The sequence below is a fragment of the Anopheles maculipalpis genome, chromosome 2RL (assembly GCF_943734695.1).
Source record: "Anopheles maculipalpis chromosome 2RL, idAnoMacuDA_375_x, whole genome shotgun sequence".
Lineage (NCBI taxonomy): Eukaryota > Metazoa > Arthropoda > Insecta > Diptera > Culicidae > Anopheles > Anopheles maculipalpis.
This window is the reverse complement of record NC_064871.1, coordinates 20,133,299-20,154,603: the sequence shown is the minus strand read 5'-3', so window position 1 is coordinate 20,154,603 and position 21,305 is coordinate 20,133,299. Positions and strand designations below refer to the sequence as shown.

The following is a 21,305-nucleotide window of genomic DNA, read 5'->3' as shown; positions in this document are numbered from 1 at the left end:
ATAAGGAATAAAATGTAAATTACAGAGCTAATCAACAATCACAATGCACCGGTGTTCGTCATTATGATTAATAATTGTTTAAAATCAAAATATATTCTTATCATCGCGACATCGAGACAGAAACGTTTGAGGTTGTGATTCTCTTAGTGGTACAATCAAATTAATTCTTTGATATAAACTCCAACGTTTTCTTACGTATCCCTGCTACAAAAATATACCTCTTGCAGTAAGCAGTAACTTATGTAGACAAAAAAAATACGAATTTGCTTCCTATTATAGAATTTCTAATACCATGGCTTACATGGTGGCAGCTGTCATTAATACCTTTTCCTTGTTTTCACTTTTTCCATGCCGCAATCCAAAATCTGCCATATAATTGCAAAAGAAGGTAAAATTGGGAAGGTTTTTTTCATATCCTGTCTATCTAGTTCTATGCAAAAAATATCCAAAAGTGAAAGTATCAAAAATCTGCACCTTCTAACCTCAGAACGCAAGCTGGTTGCATCTAATTCAACATGTGCGTGTTGCTGAAGCGAAAACACGAAGGCCCGTGCCTCCAAAATAACAACTGCAGGATGTGAAGGCATTTTTTAGTCAAGAGAAGCAGCCGGAATCAAACCTCAGATGGTAGCGCGTGCGCGAACCGCATGTTCGCGTGCCATTCGTTGGAATCCACCTACATCCTCAGTTGCATAGATGTGGTGTAAAAAAGCAAAGCTTCAAAATCATAGATAAAAAATCAAACAGCAAAAAAGCAGCATCCACGCTTCGGGCTTTGTAATAGAATCCTAGCATAGTTAACGAAAAAAAAAAACGAACGAAAGATGATGACGGAAGGCAAATGATCCAAAACATGACGCTCATAGAATAATGCCATAATGATGATCCTTGTACAAAAAAAAATGAAACCTAAATAGAGGAGGAAAAAAAACAAAAAGAACAGATTTCCGATGGGCGTATGCTGCGGGTCTGACCCGAAACGAACCAAAGCGCGGCGGTGGTGATTTGCGGAAATTGCTGCACATGCGGTTATGCACAGCAGGCCAACCCAGCCAGCGATGCACATTAAAAACACGTGTTTCCGTGCGCAAGCCAACCGCGGATCGATCGATTAACTTTAAGGGGATGACCCACGACCGAAACATGTGCGTAGAATTGCATTTGATTTGGTTTTGTTTGTTGGTTTGCTGTTCTCTTCCTTGCTTCTTCAACAGCGGCATTCTTCGATTTAACTGTATTTTGTTTGTGTTTTTTTTTCTTCTCTTTTCACTTTAATGTGTTAGGTCTGGCTTTTTGTTCAGATCCTAAATGTTTTGCTCACACCAAAGAGAAACAGCTACGTAGCGGCTAATGGTGGCCGTTTCCTTTCGCTTTTTTACCGCTGTGTTCCTTTCATCCCATTTCCGTTTCGTGCCTTTTCGTTTTCTTTCTAAGTTTCAACTGTTTTTGGGATTTTCTTTCAATTTTTTAATATGCATGATGAGCTGAAAACTTTGAAGACATGATTTATCAGTAAATGAACTTTGTTTTATCAATAACTTCTTCCGTGACTAGGAAGAGCCTAGCTGACCGATCCAATTTCAGCTTCAAGTAAAAATATATTCCATATTTACCGAACAAAACCTTCCTTTTTAAAAAGCTTTCACTTTAGATTCACACCTTTTTGAAGGCAAATCCATAATCCAAACCAAGTCTTTTGATGGCAAACAATATTCAAGCGACGAACCTCACCGTCACAGCACTGCAGGAAGCAAATCGAAATAAAATAAAAACTACACACAACCACAAACAAAAGCTGTTTCTCCCCCGCATCGATCGTCTTTGGAGGGCTGCATCGTTGGTGTTTTTTTTTATGATTCCCTCTCGAAATCAAGATTAGTTCACCTTTCGGAATACCACACACACAAAAAAATCAAACACCCCGCTTGGCACATGCCATCGGATTGGAAAATTGCGGGTGTTGTTGTTCAATTCCGTTGTTTTTTTTTTTCCTCGCTTCTTGGCTGCTGAAGAAGCTTACCCTCTTACCATCAACGTGCGGGGCGTATCCTTTGTGCGTGTGGGTACCGTTTTTTCTCTTCTTTTCTTCATCTATCCTTCCTTCGATTTTTTTTTTTACTGATTTGCTTTCGTTTTCTAAGGGTTTCCGCCGCCGATTTAGCGGGAGTTCCGGTGTGTGCCGATGGAAATTGGAGACACGACACCACCGGAGGATCTTGATGACTAACAGTTTTATTGCGATTTTGATTTCGGTTTCATTTGGGATGTTTGAGGAAAGTAGTTTTTTTTTTCGTCATTCTTTACAATCAAAATCGTTTTTTAAGGGTGATGTTCGACAGGACCCATTTGGTGAACAGTTGGTGATGCATAGAAAAAAACTATGGTTTGCAGAACAGATGAGGCGTCAGCTTGCCGAATCAGCGGTACGCTTAGAGTAAGTCAAGATTGGAAGAAATCGTCCTGATGCACACGTGTTCTGATTAGAAGTGCAATTAATGCATTTTCTTAGAATCGAACTCAGAAACTCCAGTGTAGGGGTATGCTCACCGATCGAGTGATTGCGTGTGCTTAAACAAAGAATGTTGAAAAAAGCTTCGCTTAGAATTCATTCAACCTAGGTTTAATTAAAATACTACTGTTTAGTAGTTTAGTTAAGTTTGAAATACGCACTTGGGAATCTGGAGAGTTTGTAGAGTATTATGAATTACGATGAATTTGCGATAAGAAATGAAAGATTCAACTCAGTAGAAAAAAAAGACGTCACTCTGGCCAGAGCTGTCTAAACAACTACAATAGATTGTCACAGACGTTTTGACAAAAAGGTCCGTGGAGAGAGTGAGGAAATTTGACAAAAAATGCTCGTTCCGTTAATCTACAAGGCAAACGCACAATCATCTCTTCTCCACACAGATTCACCTCAATGAGATCCGTTAACATCGATGCTACAGTTATCTCAACCGATTCTGAACGCATTTCGAATCGAGAGAAAATCTCTTTAACTTTTTTTGTTTCTTCTAACAACGGTTTTGCCACATTGCCTTTGCCTAAAATTATCGAACGATGGTGCACCAGCGTCAGTTGCGAGCATTAATTTAAAAAAAAAGAAAACTTCTAAATATCATTTCTTGGGAAATTATCAAATGATTAATATTGGATCGCAACACACACGGGTACACGATTCTTCTTCTTTCTCCCGGAATCGATCGTTCTAAGAATTGAAACAATAGCAGCACCGAAAGATGCTCCCGTTCGAACCGATCCGAACGGTACCTTTCGATTTGGGCAATTTGTATTTGCATTAGCTTTCATCATTCCGCTGCTGGATACCATCTGGATCCGTCGCATGTTGCACCCGTCCGGGTTACAGTTTGCATCCTCAACAAGAACGGCCACAGGAACGCCGTTTCACTTTCGTCTTGCGTTTGCTCGCTTGGGACCTCGCATCGGAAGTGACGGATGTTTCCGCACTAGGCAAAACCGGCGCAACATGTTCGAGTTTGGAAAGACAAAAAAAGCGTTTCAAAAGGACAAAACGCTTAAAAAAGCGAAAATGCAAACGAAGATGTGCATGTGATGGGAAAAAAAGAACCTAAATTGATCTAAAACGGGCCTCACAAAAACCCCGGATGGGCCAAGGTGCGAAAGGTGCGAAGAGGCTGCAGAAGCTGGCACGACCGCTGCACATAAAGCTGACGACGCTTGTTAGGTGATGAATACGGCGAATTTAATAATTGACAGATTTCCGAGACCGAACCCACGCTGTCCGCTGTCCATCCGGTATTTGGGATGCTTAAGGTAGCAAAAAGGTAGCGGCAGCCTAATAATCGATCGTTCCTGCAGCAAAAAAAAGATGATGAATATTGGACCATATTGTTGTCCCTGCGGCGGCGCCTTGTGCTCCGTGTTGCTTATTAATATGCCTGCCCAAACCGCTCGTGTAGTAGTGGGTACGGGAGGTGCTGAAACGATCTCGATCTCGTTTCCAAACATTAGCAACAGTGACCGGAAGGAAGATGGATGCATTCATGTGCAACCAATTGGGCTTAAATGTGTCGAAACGGCTGTCCGATCGATCGAGAGGATCGAGTACCAGCAGGCTACGGCGTTACACCAGACCAGACAGGCAGATGACGCGGGTTGGTCTCGATCGGTTTCCTCGGACAGGCCTCGGACGATGCTGCGTCCAGTGGCTAAAGAAAGCACGAAGGTGTTAATAATGCGATTATCCGTTCATCCAACACGTTGCCCGTGGGGTTGATGAGGTTGAACAAAACGACAGGGTCGATCGATAATCCCGGTCCGGAAAAAGGGGAAGGATTATGGTCAACTGTATGCTATCTCATCCGTTCGCCTGGGAAGTCTGTTGGTGTAAGGTTATGTTGTGGTTTGCTAGTCACTCAAAGCTGACCGCTGACACTTCAAGCCTCTAGGGAGACACTTTGAGGGGTTGAATGGTGATATTGTTTTGTCACCATTATTGACCGCTGGGTGTGCTTTGGATTTTAGGGTTTTTAACCGACGTCAAGTTTGATTTTCCAGCCTCCAGGTGTTTATTATTTTATGCATTGTGCTATTGGGCCAAATGTTTAAAATTATGATTTGTTAAGGACATCGTTTCACAGTGCACCTGCTCTCGTCATAAGTATATATTAAATAAAAATATAATTCATTTGTATAAAGTTTTATAAATTTCATTCAAGTTGCAGCTTGCACTCAACATTTGCAATCAATAATGCGCCGTACTACAAATAGCCGGCTCCGAGCACATTCGCTGCGTGTGCACTTCCAACCCTGGCTGGGTGTATGTCGCACCAAAGCTCGTACTAAGTACCTAATGCTTCTGTGCCCGGTGGCGCCAAAGTGATTTGTGGTTCATCGATGAGCTACAAAAAGAGAAATCCCAATATGTTATTGCCATCGTCCTACGGCAATAATAACACACAAAAATAAAGCAACACAACACGATTTCCTCCACGCGAAACGGGAAAGGAAACGTCCGAAACCCCCTAATGACGGAAGGAATGGCGCGCTGCATTTCGCGGAAGAGAAAAACCTACGCCACACGCTGCAAAAATGGCCACCCCACACACCCCGGTCGTGAGTAAGTTTCATGCGGGCTTTTTTTTTTTTTCTTCCTGTATTTTATACCACTTCCTAGGAACAAAAAACACGCCGCTTGCACTTCTTGCTAGCAAACATGGCTGAACCAGGGTGGGAGGGGAGTCTACTATCGACGGGCCTGCAGTGGCAGCATAATCCGGTTTCACAATATCCGCTTTTATCGATTACACCTGCGCAATCATGATTCATTGGGCATGATATGGCCGGTGTGTGCGTGTGTAGGGGTAGTGGGACAAACTTTCGAGTGCCTTGATTCATCGATCGGAAAAATCCCACAGTTGCGCCAGAAATTTGAAACCCCGCACGATACGATTTAATGAATGAACTTTAAAGCATAACAAACATTAGGGCGAAAGATCAACAGCCCCGATGTAAGCAGCAGCATGTAACAAAGACAAGTATTAATTTCTCTACAATTTTGCATAAACTCTCGCCCAAGCTGCACTACAGTTGTTTGTCTTCTCGCAAAGGTTAAGAGGAACGTACGGCTAATTTGAACAATCTCCCTTAGACTGTCTGCCAGCTGCAAACTGTCCGCCGCAAAGATGCTCCATTCGCGGAAGAGTTTCAACCCGAGACCCGTGGCTCGTGACGTGCGGATTAATTTGTGCTGACACTGCAACCGCCTCGCATTGGGCTACAATCTTTGCCCGCTTTCACACGTTAAGCCTTCGCGACTTCCGAGGAAGCCAGCTCGACGTCGGCGTTGCGGTGCTGGGGCGTTCGCACAAACTGGAAACCCTTCGACGCATGGAAACCAGGAACAGGAACATCTCCGAGATGCGCTACCTTCCTAGCACCAACTGACACCCCATACGAGCAAAAACACAACACCCTGCCCCGGCTCGCTCCAAAACAGAAACCCTACGAATGGGACGATGGGTATACCATTTCGGTCAACCGCAACCACCGACCCGGAATGAAAGTGTGCGCACACTTTATAAACACTTACGATTATTTAATCACTGCCTCGGGTTTCTAGCCGGCCGCGCGCCGGCCATCCGCGTTCGAGAGGAGACTTTTCCAGGCAAAAACTGTAGCGGTTTTTGTTTGTCTCGTCAGCTAAAACACGCCGTTCGCCGCTGGACGATGCGCGCGGGACAAATCTGTTATTGTTTAGCCTGTGTGTAAGGCGCATACGGTCATACCGATGTTGATACAACCGGTATACCAGTTCGGTTCTAGATAAACATTTAATCGAAATATTTACAAACGGACAGACGATGGCGACCACCAAACCAGATTTCTCGGTAAAAACGAAGAACCGTTTGCAGTGGTTTGTAAATTGCATAAAACCGACATCGAAATAAACAAACAGTGCCTTACAGTTGCCCGCTTTGAGCAGTATTAGATGAAGCGGTGTTAGTGTCCCATTGACAATGTTTTGTTTGTATTATATTTTACGCTTTAAATCAATACGATAACTACCAAAATATTTACTTCAAACGGTGGCCTACTCTTAGAGCTCAAGGTTATATTTTTTTATATTCTGCCAGCAACATTAAAATATATCAATCAACTCAAAGCGATATCAATAACTGAAACGAATTTCACATTATCCTGCTTTTGAAGAATAATACTTGTGTGATCACCAATCCCTGTTTGATTGAACTACATTGACTAATTGCCGATGGTTATAGAAGAAACTGGAACTGATGGACAACACACGGCAGCAATACCAGCACGTGCAGGCAGATCTCATCTGAATAATCTTTCCAGAACTAAACAAGATCTCACGTTTGCCTTTGATTGACGACTTCCACATCCGTAATCGTAAAATCGCGACTGAATCGCGAAATAATCCATAAATAAATTCGCTGAGAACATTCGACACGTTTGCTAGAAACAAAACAGTCGCCAGCCCAGTTGAGGAACGGACATCGACACCGTGTAGCGAAAGTAGGTGAACCGTTATACAAATAATACTACTACGCCATCCCGAACCCCTCGCGACAATGACTAATGATGCGTGGCTGCTTTCGACACTGTTTCATCGTGCGAGCAGCACGTTTCCTGTGCCGAACGTGCACCGAGTCACATTTAAATATCATGTGCCGTTCACAACAAGGGGGCCGAGAGGATCAGCAGGACACGTTTGAGCAATCGTCTTACTTCCCTCTTGTCAAATCGAGATCGGCTGTATATTTAATGCGTATAACAGCGGTGCTTAGAGCATCTCGAGAGTGTACACGATTGCAATATCTTTTTTTTTTAGATAGAGGTAAATTTCTAGTCGAATGAGAAATTCGTTCTGCACTGATATCGTTCGGCTCTAGTTGGATTAGAACCGATCGACAAGCATGATTGCACCTCCCTGCTCGACTCTGCACTACAGTTAGAACACTTTTATGATACGACCATAATGCCTATTACCCATGCTCACCAAAGTACACAGACCCCATGGTGTAGCGGTTACCTCTAAACGAAGCGTCTGTGGATCCAGCGCATTCGATCCGCTCCGCAATTTGGCTTTCGTAACGGATCCGATGCGCCGATTAGCGAACGCTGCTTCGTGCTTCACCACATCCGACATGTGACCCCTTGGCTCGATCCCGTTGGAGCTGGAGGCTGAGCGTACGTAGAATGATTCCCGCTCGAAACCCCCTCCCGGCTTGCCCGAAATCTGATTCCGCTAGGTTTGCGGATTTTAACCGAACAATTGGAACCGTTAGCTGCCGGCTGCAGACAGCGGGATTTTATTACCCCTTACGCCAGCTGATTTGCTCCTGTTAGCTGATGGCAGGTAATGATGGGGCGGTTAGTGGGTGGGAAAAAGCTTCTGGGAACAATAAAAATCGGTTTGGTGTACAGCACAGCAAAAAGTGCGCACATCTTCTAAACCGAGTCGCGAATGTTAAGAAGCGTCTTAACCTTACATGAATACTGATGAGAAGAAAGTTCCCTCCCCCCCCCCCCCCTTCTATCCATCCGCTACCTTACCTCACAAACCCAAAAACCGTCCACAGAACGAGAACTTTCTTAGCTCGAAAGCTTCATCCGGTTCAAGATTTAGGTCATAAAATGAAAGGTTCGCGAACGCACCACACTCACAGTGTGCAGCCCAGAACGTAGGCCTTAGATACCGAAGTATTACCACCTCATCAGAACAGAAACGGTTACGGGCAGAAACGTTCGGCCGGATGGTGGTGGCGGGCGGAGCGCGAAAGAAAACGCGAAAAGCAAACTCCGAAATGGGGACACGGTGAATGAACTCCGCGGACTAGACACTCATTAGACGGTTCGCGTCGGATCGAACCTCCCCGATTGGGTGCGAGATGTTTGGTTCTCTAAGGCCGGGTTTCCATCATCCGTAAGAGGAATCGACCAGAGGCGGCGATGGGCAGGGCTGGGTGCGTAAGAAAACGCTGCGACACGTGACACGATTCGGTGCGATGAACGGCTGACGCACGTGGAGCTTCGCATGTTAATTGCTGATGCAACTTGCACTGCACTATGCTAATCTACGCTCCATGTGTCCACGCTGTCATCTCTCCGACGAGAGCACTTCTCGCTTCCTGCGCGCCCAAAACCCTTGCACGCTGAGCTGTACACTACACTGTCATGCAACTCTAGCATTACATAGTGATTCGATTGCTTTGACAGGCGCGCCATAAGAATGAGGAGTAGTTTTTCTTATGCGATTGAATTTGGCATAAATTTTCCTTCACACATGTGCGTGTATGGAAGTTGACCGCTTCAGCCGCGAGGCGCAGCGATCGATCGAGAGTGAGCAAGTAAAGAAAATATATTGAAATTATGTTCCCCTCTCGGTTCACCCCTCGGTTTGTTTACGTCGTTGTTGTTTCAATTAGTGAAACTCGTTGCGATTTTGACATAAGAGTTCAAAGATCCGGCGCTGGGTTATGGCACTAGGCCAAACTGTCCCTATTACACAATTCGTTCAACCATTCTGTCTGGGAAGGAAGCGCCACCGGAGCGCCACCGGAGGGCCACCGCTGCCGCAATCACATGTTTATTACGTTAGATTGTCAATGTGCTGTATGTTCATTGTTTCGATCTTGGTGAAGCTTGTCACATGGAGATGTTAGGTAGGTTAGTTATCGTTTGGTATGGATCGTTTCAGCAAAACGGTATATGTGGAGAGCAATAAATAAATAAATCTGTCTTATTATATTATTAAACGTATGCATTAAAATGGCAATTTTTTTTCAGATTCATGTTAAAATGAAACGAAAATAGATGCTGGTACAAATCTTAATTGTTTCTTCAATCAATTTAAAATTAATAAAACAAATTTTCCTCCCTACAACGTCACCTTGAGACAGGTGGCCGGTACTTTAGCCATAGGTAACAAAATTAAATATTTAAAAAAAATTGTTAAAAAGGGTCCTATATTATTTATTCATCTACGATAATTGACAACAAATTTATCTGGTGTCCGTCAGAGTCCTTAACGGCTTCTTTTTTCCAGCGATCACATCAAGTAGATGATAAAATTACTCCACTCTCTTTGTGGTACTTTTTTAATGCGGGTTGGCAATTTTGGGAAGTTCCTTGCACTGTAAATCACGCAGGTCCCTGCCGGTCCTTAATAAAATAAGACGGAGCGTGAGATCCTTTTCACTGATTGTGAACCACAGTTTCTGTAAATGTCCCGGTCGTTTAAAATGGCCGGACGGCCAAATCCAGGCTTCATCCTTCTCAAATAATGCAGTTTTTTCTATACTATAGCATTAACATTTTGCTATAACTATACCATAAAGTTCTTTTCATGTTCTGGGATTAGCAACCGAAAATAAACTGATGAAAGTAGGAATATTTTGTGGAAAATATTTTTATTTGGAGAGAATATTTTTTGGGGAGAATATAAAATCCTTTTCTGGAGTTTTTGCGAACTTATAAATACCAGCTCGCAATCCAACTCCAAACTCATAAGAGATCTCTTCTTGTAAATATTGTTATTATTATCTTTAGTAATAGGTTAGGTTAGTCAGTTTAATAATGTAATTGTTAAGTAGATGTAAGATTGATCTAGCACTAGTTTTTAAGGTTTCGTATCATGACACAAGTCCAATATGAAAGATGATCTTCACTTTCCACTTTATAATTGATGATTAACAATTCCCAAACCGTTAGTTTACTCTAACCTTTCTTTTCCATTCTTAAAAGAATTTAATTCTTGCCATAGAGTAAATACTTAGTAGTAGAAAACCTATTCAGTACAAAGCACCTGCGAAAGTACATTAATTTTTTTTTTTTGTAAACAAGGATTATTCATGAAACAAATTCAACTATTTTTCGTTCTTTAAAAAAAAAATCTGTAGTTTTTGTGAAGGTTTTGCTCAGGCATATGCGGTTCTATTTTTTGACAATAAAGTTTAGAATTTCTAGAATTTCTAGACTTTTATTTAGTTAACAATAAGAACCAAATCCTCGATTGGATTAATAATGAAATTTCTCATATTCCTTGGGCGTATCAAATATTTTTTCGAATGACATGAAAATTAAGTCCTTCTTTTACATCACAATATGTCATAATGTTATGGTGTTTTACAAACCAAATGTTTTGGTAAATAATTTAGTCACAAATGTATGTAACTAACAGATGTGTTAAACACTAGGTTTACGATTTGCGTCATCTGTATGTTACTATAAATTTTTACTAAACTCCTTGGAAACGAAGCTATCATTCTTTATCTTTTTGTCATCCATCTGTTTCTCAAGCTTACAGGGGTCAATAAAACCCCGATGTACTGAGCAAACGAAGGGTCACACTGTTTCACGGAACGCATGTAATTTATGACACAAAATCTTCCATCCTATCAACAACAAAAATTTAATATCTTTTCAAACTTTGCATCAACATAAAGCTTTATTGTAGATGGTTGCACACCGAAGCTAGAGCTTCATTGTCGTTATTTGTTGCCAGATTCTTTCATTTTCCAAACAATATTCCCATTGACCTAGAGAGCCGCGATGATTATTATGTAACGCACTCACTCTATAAACAAATGCAGCCCTACTTGTCCTGCAGTGAGTAGTGCCGCTTTCACTGGAAACCTTATTGAGCCCTGCGGGGTTTTCCCAATTTGTTCATTTACCTTTATTGCCTACACCGGAAGGAGTGAAAGGGTTGTGAAAAATGAAACCATCTAACCCTTTCGATGTCTAACCCTTTCAAATGATGGTGTAGTGTGGTGAAGATCCTAAAACAACAAACCTTGCCCAAGAAACAATAGACAGCTATAAATTGAACCAATATTTCGACGATAGTACCATGGTCTACCGTCCACCATCGAAAGGATTAGTAGCAGTGTTGGCAAAGGGTTAAAGGGAGTCCTGCAATAAAGGCACAGCAGCCTACAAATGACACCAGGTTTACCATCGGCAATAGAGACAGACAGCGGTTCGACCCTGTCCTGCCTCGGTGCTATGGTTTAAGGTAATAAGTTCTCCCAAAACAAGCGCACCTTGTCTGCAGGTGCACTTGCTGTGCACTTGTTTTGCTTTCATACTTGGTTGGTTTGCTTTTATTTTGTCGCTGTCTACACGTATCGCTGTGCTACACACATTTCTCCCTGCGTGTAGAATCAAAATATTGACATGCCAGGACCCTCTCGCTTGCAGCTTCGGCACGGGTACTGGCACGCAGGTCCGGGGTAGAATTTTAAGAATCGCTCTACAACCACCATTATACAAGCTTAGACCGGTAAGGGTAAAGAGCATGGGAAATTCCAACGTTTTCAACGCAGTTCGCACGTACAGCCACGACAACGACAGTGGCTGCTACCGACGAAAGCTGCGTGGGAGTGACATTGACCGGTACGCGACATCGTCGCAGCAGTTGACGCCCTTCCTAGTTTGATCGTTTAGCGAACCATTCGCCGTCGACCTTGCAGAGGGTTAAGCCAAAAGCTGAAACTCTCACCAACATTAGCATTATCGCAAGCGCATGTCTGCAAAGGTAATTTTTCGGTGTGAACGTTCAAGAGTAGCTGCAGAAACTAAAGGCGTGTGTTTAAAGTGTTGAACGGCAAAACACACACACATTCAAAGTCACTTACTTCACAAATCTCACTCACAAATCGGCCTTACTTCCAGGATGAAAGTTTGTAAGAACAAGTCTGAAATCGGGTTTCTGTCGCAGAACAATTAAGGGTAAATATTTATAATGTAATTAAGCACAAGGGAAGAACCTTAGCGGACACGGAGGTAGTCCCGCTGTACGAGACACACACTTACACACGTACGCATAGCCGGTGACCGATGAGTAAGTCTCTTAACCTACTTTCGAACCCGGTTTTTGGCGTCGGTGCTGGGCTTTTGCTCAGTTCTGCGCCATTCCGCCCGTTAACGGAAATCCAGCGACCAAGAAGCCCGAAACTTCAAAACCCGACCGATTTGACACCAATCCGTTGTGCGTCATCGCAGGTTCGAGGAATGGAAGTTGGTTGCAAAACCAAACGCCTCGCGGGAGGGAATTCAAACGGCGTCTCGGCGTCGTCACATTTTTTGCGCATCATGTTGTGCCCGTGATGGCGTGATGCAACAGTTGTTCCTGCAAGTGGTGGGTAATATAAAACGGTCACAGCAAGAAGCCCCATAATAGCCTCCGTTAATTTTAATAGTAATAGCAGCCCTCGTCTTCTAACGGTAAAGGGAAAAGGAATCTAGAATATGCTAAAATATTTATTTCCTGCAAAAGCGCTACGTTTGGTGGCATCTCTCACTCTTAAATTCTCACTTAAAATTAGAATATCACAGGCTACCTACAGGAGAAACAAAAAATTCGACAAAAAGCTGCTGCATCCATTCTACGGTAGCCATCTGCTTCCGCACATTTAGTGCACAGTTCCGACAGTTTAGAATGTTCTAAAAATCCCCACCAGCCTCCGTTTCGGTTGGGCCTGGGGAAATTCGATCCAATCCTTCCAAAGCAAAAGGACACTGCGTGCAGCTGCCCGAAACTAGAATCTAGAAGAAGCAACAAGGGATAACAATCGATCAACCGAAGGCTCCTCCTAGAAACCGGCCCTTACGGTTCGATTTAGACGAATCAGAATCCTCCAAACCGAAGGGCCAGAGGGACAAAGGCTCCTAGGAAGTGTGGGTCTGCCTACCTGCCTGGAAGCTGTGTGATGTATTCCTGTGCCTGTTTGGTTGGGTTTTTTCTGCTGTTGCCGTAGCCCCGACCCGAGGGAGATGCACACAGGCACGATTAGATTGGAGATCCCGAGGGCTGCCGCACTGCCTCCTGAAAGAATGGGAGAAAATCTAAGATTCTAATGCTTCCTGCAGGAGCGTGAGCGTGCACGGAAACATACCTCTAGAGTGAGATGCCAACAGGGAAGACTAACACCGAAGGCAAAAAACAGCACGATCACGATCGCTCGAAAGCGGAGTGGTTCGAAACGCATCCAGCTGGCATTCGAGCTGTAGGCAGACGGTATCTCTTTCCAACGTTCGCTCCGGTCCGATGCCAAATCCCGACGATCGACTCACTTCCACCCCAAGGGAGGGTGTTTTCTTTCCTCCAAACCCCTGAAGTGTGTGCGCGTGTGTGTGCTTTTTTCCTTCTTGTGCTTTTGTTTCGAGCAGCTTGCTTGCGTTTTCCGGGCGATGCGGCAAGGCATCGAGCAGGAAAAGCGAACCGACCGGGAGAGCGAACGCAGCAGCTCTCGATTTAAGAGCATCGGTCGCGCCGCTAAACGTATCAGAACAACACCGTCCGCCGTGTAAGCAACATCGAGGCCATCGCAAAGCCACCCTGACCGTCTGTCCAACTCGTAACTTTCCGTGTGCAGGTTACGCATACGCGGCATTCTCAGCGATCTCACACGCTCGCTCTCTTTGTGTACTGCTCTCACGATCTACGCATCGCGAGTTCAATTTTCCACCCTGCTAGACAGCGAAACGTCGTGGGTCGTTTTTCGCGAAGCATCGCGAAAGGCAAGCAAAACCAAAAGCCACCCAGAGATCGCAAAACCGAGCGACCTGAGTGACTGAGTGGCACGAGTTTTGTGCTATACAGTGGAACGAGCGCAGCCGAGGAAGATCATTCGCTACTGTGAGTTCGAGCCGATCGGACGCACCAGCTCCGGCTTCAAACTTCAGCTGCTGAGTCGTGGCTCTTTCCTAACACCACTTTTTCTTCAACCCTTGCGCGTGTTTTGTGCGTGTGCTCTTCCGGACTTTTACGACTGCCCCTTTTTTCGTTCTTCTGTCTTTGTGGCTTTGCAATTCGTTCGAAATGGAGATTCTCGACCCAACCGGTTACTACTAAAGCGCGTGTGAACTGAAACCGTCGGCCGTTACTGTGAAGAAACACCAAAATCGCGCAAGTGCTCGAGTGCTATTATCGCGTCGAACAACCAAGTGCTGGAACTGTTAATCACTATCAAGCGAAAGATTTTTGCAAGTGCCTTCAGTGTTTTTTTGTGTGTTTGAAAGAGTAATTCTACGTATTCAAGTCAAAATGGCCAAGAAGCTGGATCCCACTGGTCACTACTAGACGGCGAAAGGAAGGAGAGTACGGATCGTCAAATAGCAGCCCGAATTTGCTACTGCCTGCCAGAGATACGGTTTTGGAGTGTTTGAAGATAAAACAAGTTATTTAACATCTCCAAAATGGCACGCAAACTGGACCCAACTGGCCACTACTAAAGCCGTCACTGTCTTTCGACAAGTGAAACGCTAAGCCATAACCGTTTACTATCGCAACTCTAACAAGCAACACGATGGCGATTAAAATCTTGGATCCCACTGGTTACTACTAGAAGTTTGCCTTCCTGACTCCAAAAACCCAACGCGGATTCTAACACCTTCCGGGAATCCGACAACAGCTCCCCCGAAGCATCCAGAACCTGAATCCTGAGAACATCTGTACGAGGTTTTACTACTCGAACCAAACTCCCAACACAAAACTCATCGCCCGAAGATGACTCGCAAACTCGACCCCACCGGAATGTATCGGCGACCGGGTGGCAACGGTGCCACCAACTTCCAGCGCACCCCGTTCCACCATCAACAGCTGCAGAACCACCAGCGGATGCCGCACCATCATCAGCAGCAGCAGCAGCATCAAGTAAAGTGCCATTACCTCGACCCGACCGGGCTCTACTAGCCTACCGGTAGCCTACTAGTAGCCTGTACGGAAGGAGCATCGCGAGAGCCCATCGTCCACGGGAGGAGGAAAACCCCGCAACCGAGCAGGAAGTACGGCGAAGGATCTTCCGCATCCGTTTCGCCTGTCCGTACGAGTGTTCTGTGCGATCCTGGTCATCATGTGTGCGTGCGTGCGTGTCTGTGTGCGTGCTAGTGTTGGGGCGTTTAATGTTTCCCCCTCCCTGTTCGTGAATCTCTCGTGCTAGCAGCAGCACAATGTGATACTTTTACTGACGTATTAGCGGAACCGACTGGCCCACCCTAACACCAACCACCCTCCCTCCCCCCCTTCGTTCCGGGAGAGTCTGTCACTAGTAGAGTAGCCCGGCATGGATTCCGGCTGGCATGGCATGGCACAACGGTAAACGATGCCCTGGATATGCTGGGTGCGAGGCCGCGAGGAAACATCCAGCGGACAGTGGAAACGAACGACGACTCCCTGAGGTTCCTGAGCGTAATCTGGCTCGAGGATCTGATTCGCGGATGGATCCAGTGGTTTGGCGACCTGTGGCATGTTTTGTGGGGTAATCGTAACCTACCTACTAGTAATTATTATTATTATTATTATTTTTGTTTTCTTGCTCGGTAAGCTCGGCAGAAGTTAGGAACAGGTCCTGTTTGGCAAATGTTTTCCTTTCGTTTTACATTCTCTACCCTCCAAACATCTCCCGCACTGCCAGCACAGTAAAGGAGTGGATTAAGCATACAAAAGCAAAACGGGATGCAATGCCCATTTTCACTCACGTACATTTACACTTGGAACAGGGTTTGCGCGCCGGTTCGAGTCTTTAGTGCCTTAGAAATGTTTTACTTACTACTCAACTATCTCACTTACCTTTACCGTAACTATTACTATTAATAATATTATTATTATTGACTATCTTAATGTTAATCTTACTCGCCGAAGCGCCCAAATGTCGTCTGGTGAGCAACTTGTTTTCTAAAGCTCGAGTCTCACTCCGTATTTTGTTGGTCGGTTTCACCAAAATGTCACTGCCCTTTTGGTCTAAGTATTTGGTTTACTTTTTTTTTGTATTTTCGCTCGTATCTCGTCTACTACTTACTGCTCATACTGCCTCCCAATTCTTTAATTACTGCCACCACACACCCCTAGCTATCGTTCAATTTTCGGCGAACGAACGTTATTTAACTACTTTTAGAAAAAGCGCACAAATGGAAGCACAAATGGACTGCGCCGATTTAAATCGCTCTTATTGTGGAGGAAGTATTCTTCTGTTTTTTTTTAAAATATTAAATTAATTATTATTTTAATCTTTACGAGCATCTCGCTAAAATACTACTCACCACTGTCCACTGTTTTTTTAAAGGAATAGATGTGAGACAGGTTGACAGAAAAAAAAGAAAGAAAGAGGGAGAGTAAATGAATCAGCCTCCAAACTGCCAATATCGACACTGGCAACGGGCAGCCTCCGGGCGATTGGCCTCGTTGCTTAGTGGATTTTTAATTTTTTTGTATTATTATTATTTGCTCTGTTTTTCACGCGTTTGTGGAACGAAGTGTAGCGTAACTTTCCTAGCCTAGCCTAGAACACCAACACCAGCAATAGGGAGCATTAAAACAGTTCGGTACAAGATTTTGTTTTTATTGTTTTTTAGCTAGCATCGGTTTCGGCTTTAGTGTCATGGTTCAAAAAAAGAAAAATACGCAACTCACAAATCGGTTGCCAAAGCAGGGGAAAAACAGAACAGAACAGTATCATTCAAATTGAACAAACCATGTGTCAGAATCAGCGCAAGGAAAGGGAACGATATGATGATTATTATCATTATTATTTTATTATATATTATTATATTATTACGGAATACTTGTTGAACATATTATTGAGGAAAACCATATAAAAACAACTATTTAAAAATTTAAATCACACCCTTGCGTTTGACTGTGTATTGCTAGCATCCGAAACTCCACCTTTGGGCCTTCTTCGCTTGTTTGATCGTTCCGCAGTGCTTATGTTTATCCTGCAGCTATTCTTCGTTCCTTAGCACAGCCGACAATGCTACTCCATGTTCATTGATTCTTGGTGATCAATGGACTTTTAGCTGTCACCCATCATCGCCATCATTACATCATTTTCGCCCATTGCATTTGGAGCCGCAATGGCGTGAATCCCTTCCGCAACGGTGTGTGCAATAAACGAAACTGGATGTACGAACACAGCCGAGCGACACACTAAGAAAAAATGTGCCGCCGCTTCCTGCTTTAGTGTCAATTGGTATTCCGCAGCTGCACTGCTCCTGTGCCGGTGGAGGGGTGGGTGCTCGTGGGGTTTGGTGTTGGCCGCTGCTCGTGGTGGATCGCCTTGGGGACACAAAACCATTGGGGATAAACACGCACACACGGAAGTGTTTGTGTGTGCCGTTTTTTTTTTCTCATTTACTTTTGACTCTGTTGATCACTTTGATGGAAGGAATCTAATCACGACGGAATGGGGACCAGTCTTCTCCCAAGCTACTACGGTGCTCGCTCTCTTTTACTCGTGCTCGCTGTAAACCAACCACCTCGCACCCTATCTGCCTCACAAACGCATGGATATCGACATCAGACGTCATCGCGCCCAGGAAGAGAGGCAGTGACACTTTCAAGGCTCGTCATATGCGTGATCGTTTGCGCGATGTGCGAACTGCGGCCCGCCCCCTCCCACCGCACCCCATTGCCAACCCCATCCGAACCGTCTCGTTGAGCATTGCAGAAGAGTCAGTTCTGTGTGTGCACGCGAACGTGAGAGCGTTCGTCTGAGGGCGACGATTGACCCCAAGAGAGCAGCGAACGCACGGAGCAGTTCGTTGGAGCAGTAAGGCACTAACACATGGTGCGTCTATCGCCATGCTGCGTGATGGGGTAGGGGTAGGTCGATTGCACATGGGGAAGGGGGTTGCTTTTGGATTAGTGGGAGTAGAAGGGTTAATGCAGCTGTTGAAGTCAAGCGGGACAGCAAGAGAGCAGTGAGCGCGGGTTGGCAGCGTTCGCGACGTTCGCGACCGCGCAAAGTCGCTTCCAAAAGTTCAAGATCGAGGCGAGGTGGATATATTTTTATTTTCGATGTCGATCATTGACCGACAAACACACATCGAGACCACGGTGGCCACGGTATGGCACCCGCCGCGTGCCTGTGTGTGGCGGTGCGAACGTTCGATCGGCCACGACTTTTGTAGAGGCGAACGAGTGCCCGCGGCGTGTATCGCTCTCTTGCGTGACTCAGACGACAACGGTTGCGAGCCGCGATGCGTCGATGGGGAGAACCCTCGCGTTGGAGCAGTACGAGTAATGCGAGCGATGTGATAATTGTGACGGGTACAGCAGGGCCGAGCTACTACTAGAGACTAGAGGCGTCGAAATTTGTTTTGGTTCGGCGTTGTGGTTTTATTCGTTGTTGTTGGTGCTATGGAGGAGATGTGACGTCGATCGTGGGGCTAAGAAGTGCGTCTCGCTGTGCGACAGGTGATTCGTACATGCTGTGCCCGGTTTCATCATGATTCGACTAGGTTGGTGTACGAAAAGGTAAACGCGGAAGAGTTTCTCTGACATAAGCGAGCGAGAGGGAACTAGGTCAATTCTTAAGCAAACCAAAATGTGTTGGTGGGGGTGGCGAAGTTGAATAACACAATGATATATGACGGCAGCTTTTAAGGAATGGTCATGGCCTATCGTATGGGCAACAGAATCTAGTCTTATGTTGTACAAGAAAATTTCCTGTTGTTTGTCGGAACCAGAATTAAGAACATTGAGGAGGTTTGTTTATCTTTTATATAGTTATTTATGACGTTTTTACTTCTACGCTTTTTTGTTCTAAGGAATGACATTTTTCAAATTATTTAGCAAATTAGAAAGTGTAGAAAATATTTTGTTTGGTTTGAATATGAATTCCCTAAATATTGTTATGCTATCGTAGACCATATTTATTAAATTTTGTTTCGTTTACTATTTACATGCGAAATGTTCTGATCATGTTATGCCAAATTTACACGCCAACCACAATAAAACTTACTCACAACATATACTGACTAAAATGCATCGGATGAACACGGATGAATCTCTCTATGCTGCGAATGAATTTTGAGACAAGTGCAGCCGGCATTATTCCAAAACCCTTTTGCCTGCCTGTATCCATGTGTGCGTGCAGCATACGTAACAGCAAAGTGCAAGTGTGAGAAGTGAATAATAAGATCAAAACAAAAATCGCTTCAAAACAAATGACACATGCCAGCGAAGTGCAACGAGCAGTCACCAGAATAAGCCTCTTCCATGCTTGCCTTCGAGCCTCCTTTCTCTAGCCAGAATATTCTTGCTTCCTTTTTTTTTTGTTGCGTTTCGAAGGAGTGTTTTCCTGCGAGGAAGCACTGAGGTGGAATTGGCGAGAGCAGCTCATCAACACAAAACAGACAGCTCGGCAAAGAGCGAAGCGTATGCTGGCGTATGAAATTACGCTTCAACGAAGCCAAAAACATATTCGCACACATGCGCACGCACCCATGTTTGAGGACTGCAGGCCAATGCAATCGATCCGATCCGTGGCGATGGTGGGAGCGGAAATAAAAATGACAATTATCGGTGCATTGCACCGGAGTGGGGAGCCTTTTCTTTTGGTGTGTGATCGTTGCCGTGCAATTTGTTTGTTTCTTTCTCCCTCTCTTGGTTGTTGCATCTTTTATGCACGCACGAAGTGGTTAGTGAAAATGGAAAAAATCAAAAAAGAGTTATGTTAAGCCAAAGCTCAGGGACGTTGCACTCCATCGGAACGTAAACACCCCAAACGAGATCAATCCTATGCCCTACCTAAGGGGTTATTTTGTAATGATTTTATGATTGAAAGGAGTTTAAAATTTGTAATTTTGAAAATGACCACAAATCATTTGAGTAATTAAGATTGCACCGGTCAATTTTCATCGATTGAAATATTACTCGGAAATTCACTTTAATTTTAGTAACAGCATGTACTTAGCATTTTGAACAACATGAAGAAATTAGAAAATTAATTGTTCGGTAACAAAAACTAGTTAAATAATGAAAATGCAGTACATGAAACTACTCATTTCTGATAGATGCAGCGTCTCCTGAAGCTGAAATTTCCTATGCAAAAATATTCAACAGAAAGAATCTAGTGGAATGGTTCGTATCTGCCCAAAAGCAAATTGTACATCCTCCCCCGAAAAATCATGTCTTATGCACGAATTCCGAATTCGAAATTCGTTGCCGATTCCAACCGACCCGTTTGGAGACCCCAAAAGTACAAGACCCACAGAAACATTCCAGAGCATTCCTTCAAAACCTGCAGACACAAGGATCGTAAAGCCACTACCGACACTCACAACGGCCTTCCTGCACGATTGGTACCGGGAATTGCAAATTTTGACCGGCAGGAAATTAAAATGTATCATCCAACATGACAGAGGTCAATTAATTCTCGCACCCTCAGTGTCAAACACCCATCCACCGACCGGGACAACGATCGCGTGCAAAACTCCCCACTGAGGGCCTTTCGTTTGACAAAACGTACAAAACGGCAAGGGAGGCAAACCCCTTCCGGGCAAGAGACATAAGAACCTGCCGGCACGGGACAGTGAGCAAGCGCAACTACGCCCGTCCCGGATTCGGTAATGGATTACGCACGATGCTACGATTATGTCGATCAACCGGCGACGGTACATCAGGCGCCGAAAGGGGCGTCACAGCATGATCGTCTGCGAAGAGATCAGAGCAGATCATCGACCCTCGAGCATGGACGCAGCGTAAATGACGACAACTTTTGGTCACGTGAGCGCTTGTGGCAAAGTGATGTGCGGTACGTTCGGCTTGTACTATCTCTTATCGTGCGACGAAGTTATGTTGCCGGTGGTATCGGTTTGCATCTCATGCTACTGAGCATCACATTATCATACATTATGGAAAGGACCCTGCACGAGAATGTAGGATCGTTTCGTGCGATTCAGCAGAGCATAGTTTTGCAATTCAATTGAATCGGATGCAGAAAGAAATTTTGGCAGAATAATTTAAAGCGAGTCTAGTTTAAGGTATCTTGATTCGATCGATATTCCACTTG

The 21,305-nt window shown here is 44.5% G+C and overlaps 2 protein-coding genes across 3 annotated transcripts in view; one reads left to right on the top strand and one right to left on the bottom strand.

Moving 5' to 3' along the window:
* LOC126557700 (T-complex protein 1 subunit zeta) overlaps positions 1–21,305 on the bottom strand; it is a 315,666-nt gene that overhangs the window by 28,392 nt on the left and 265,969 nt on the right. The window lies entirely within an intron of this gene.
* LOC126559577 (uncharacterized) lies at positions 15,007–15,205 on the top strand. The gene has a single exon (XM_050215748.1). It carries the CDS (start codon positions 15,020–15,022, stop codon positions 15,203–15,205), a length of 186 nt encoding a protein of 61 aa, XP_050071705.1. The 5' UTR covers positions 15,007–15,019.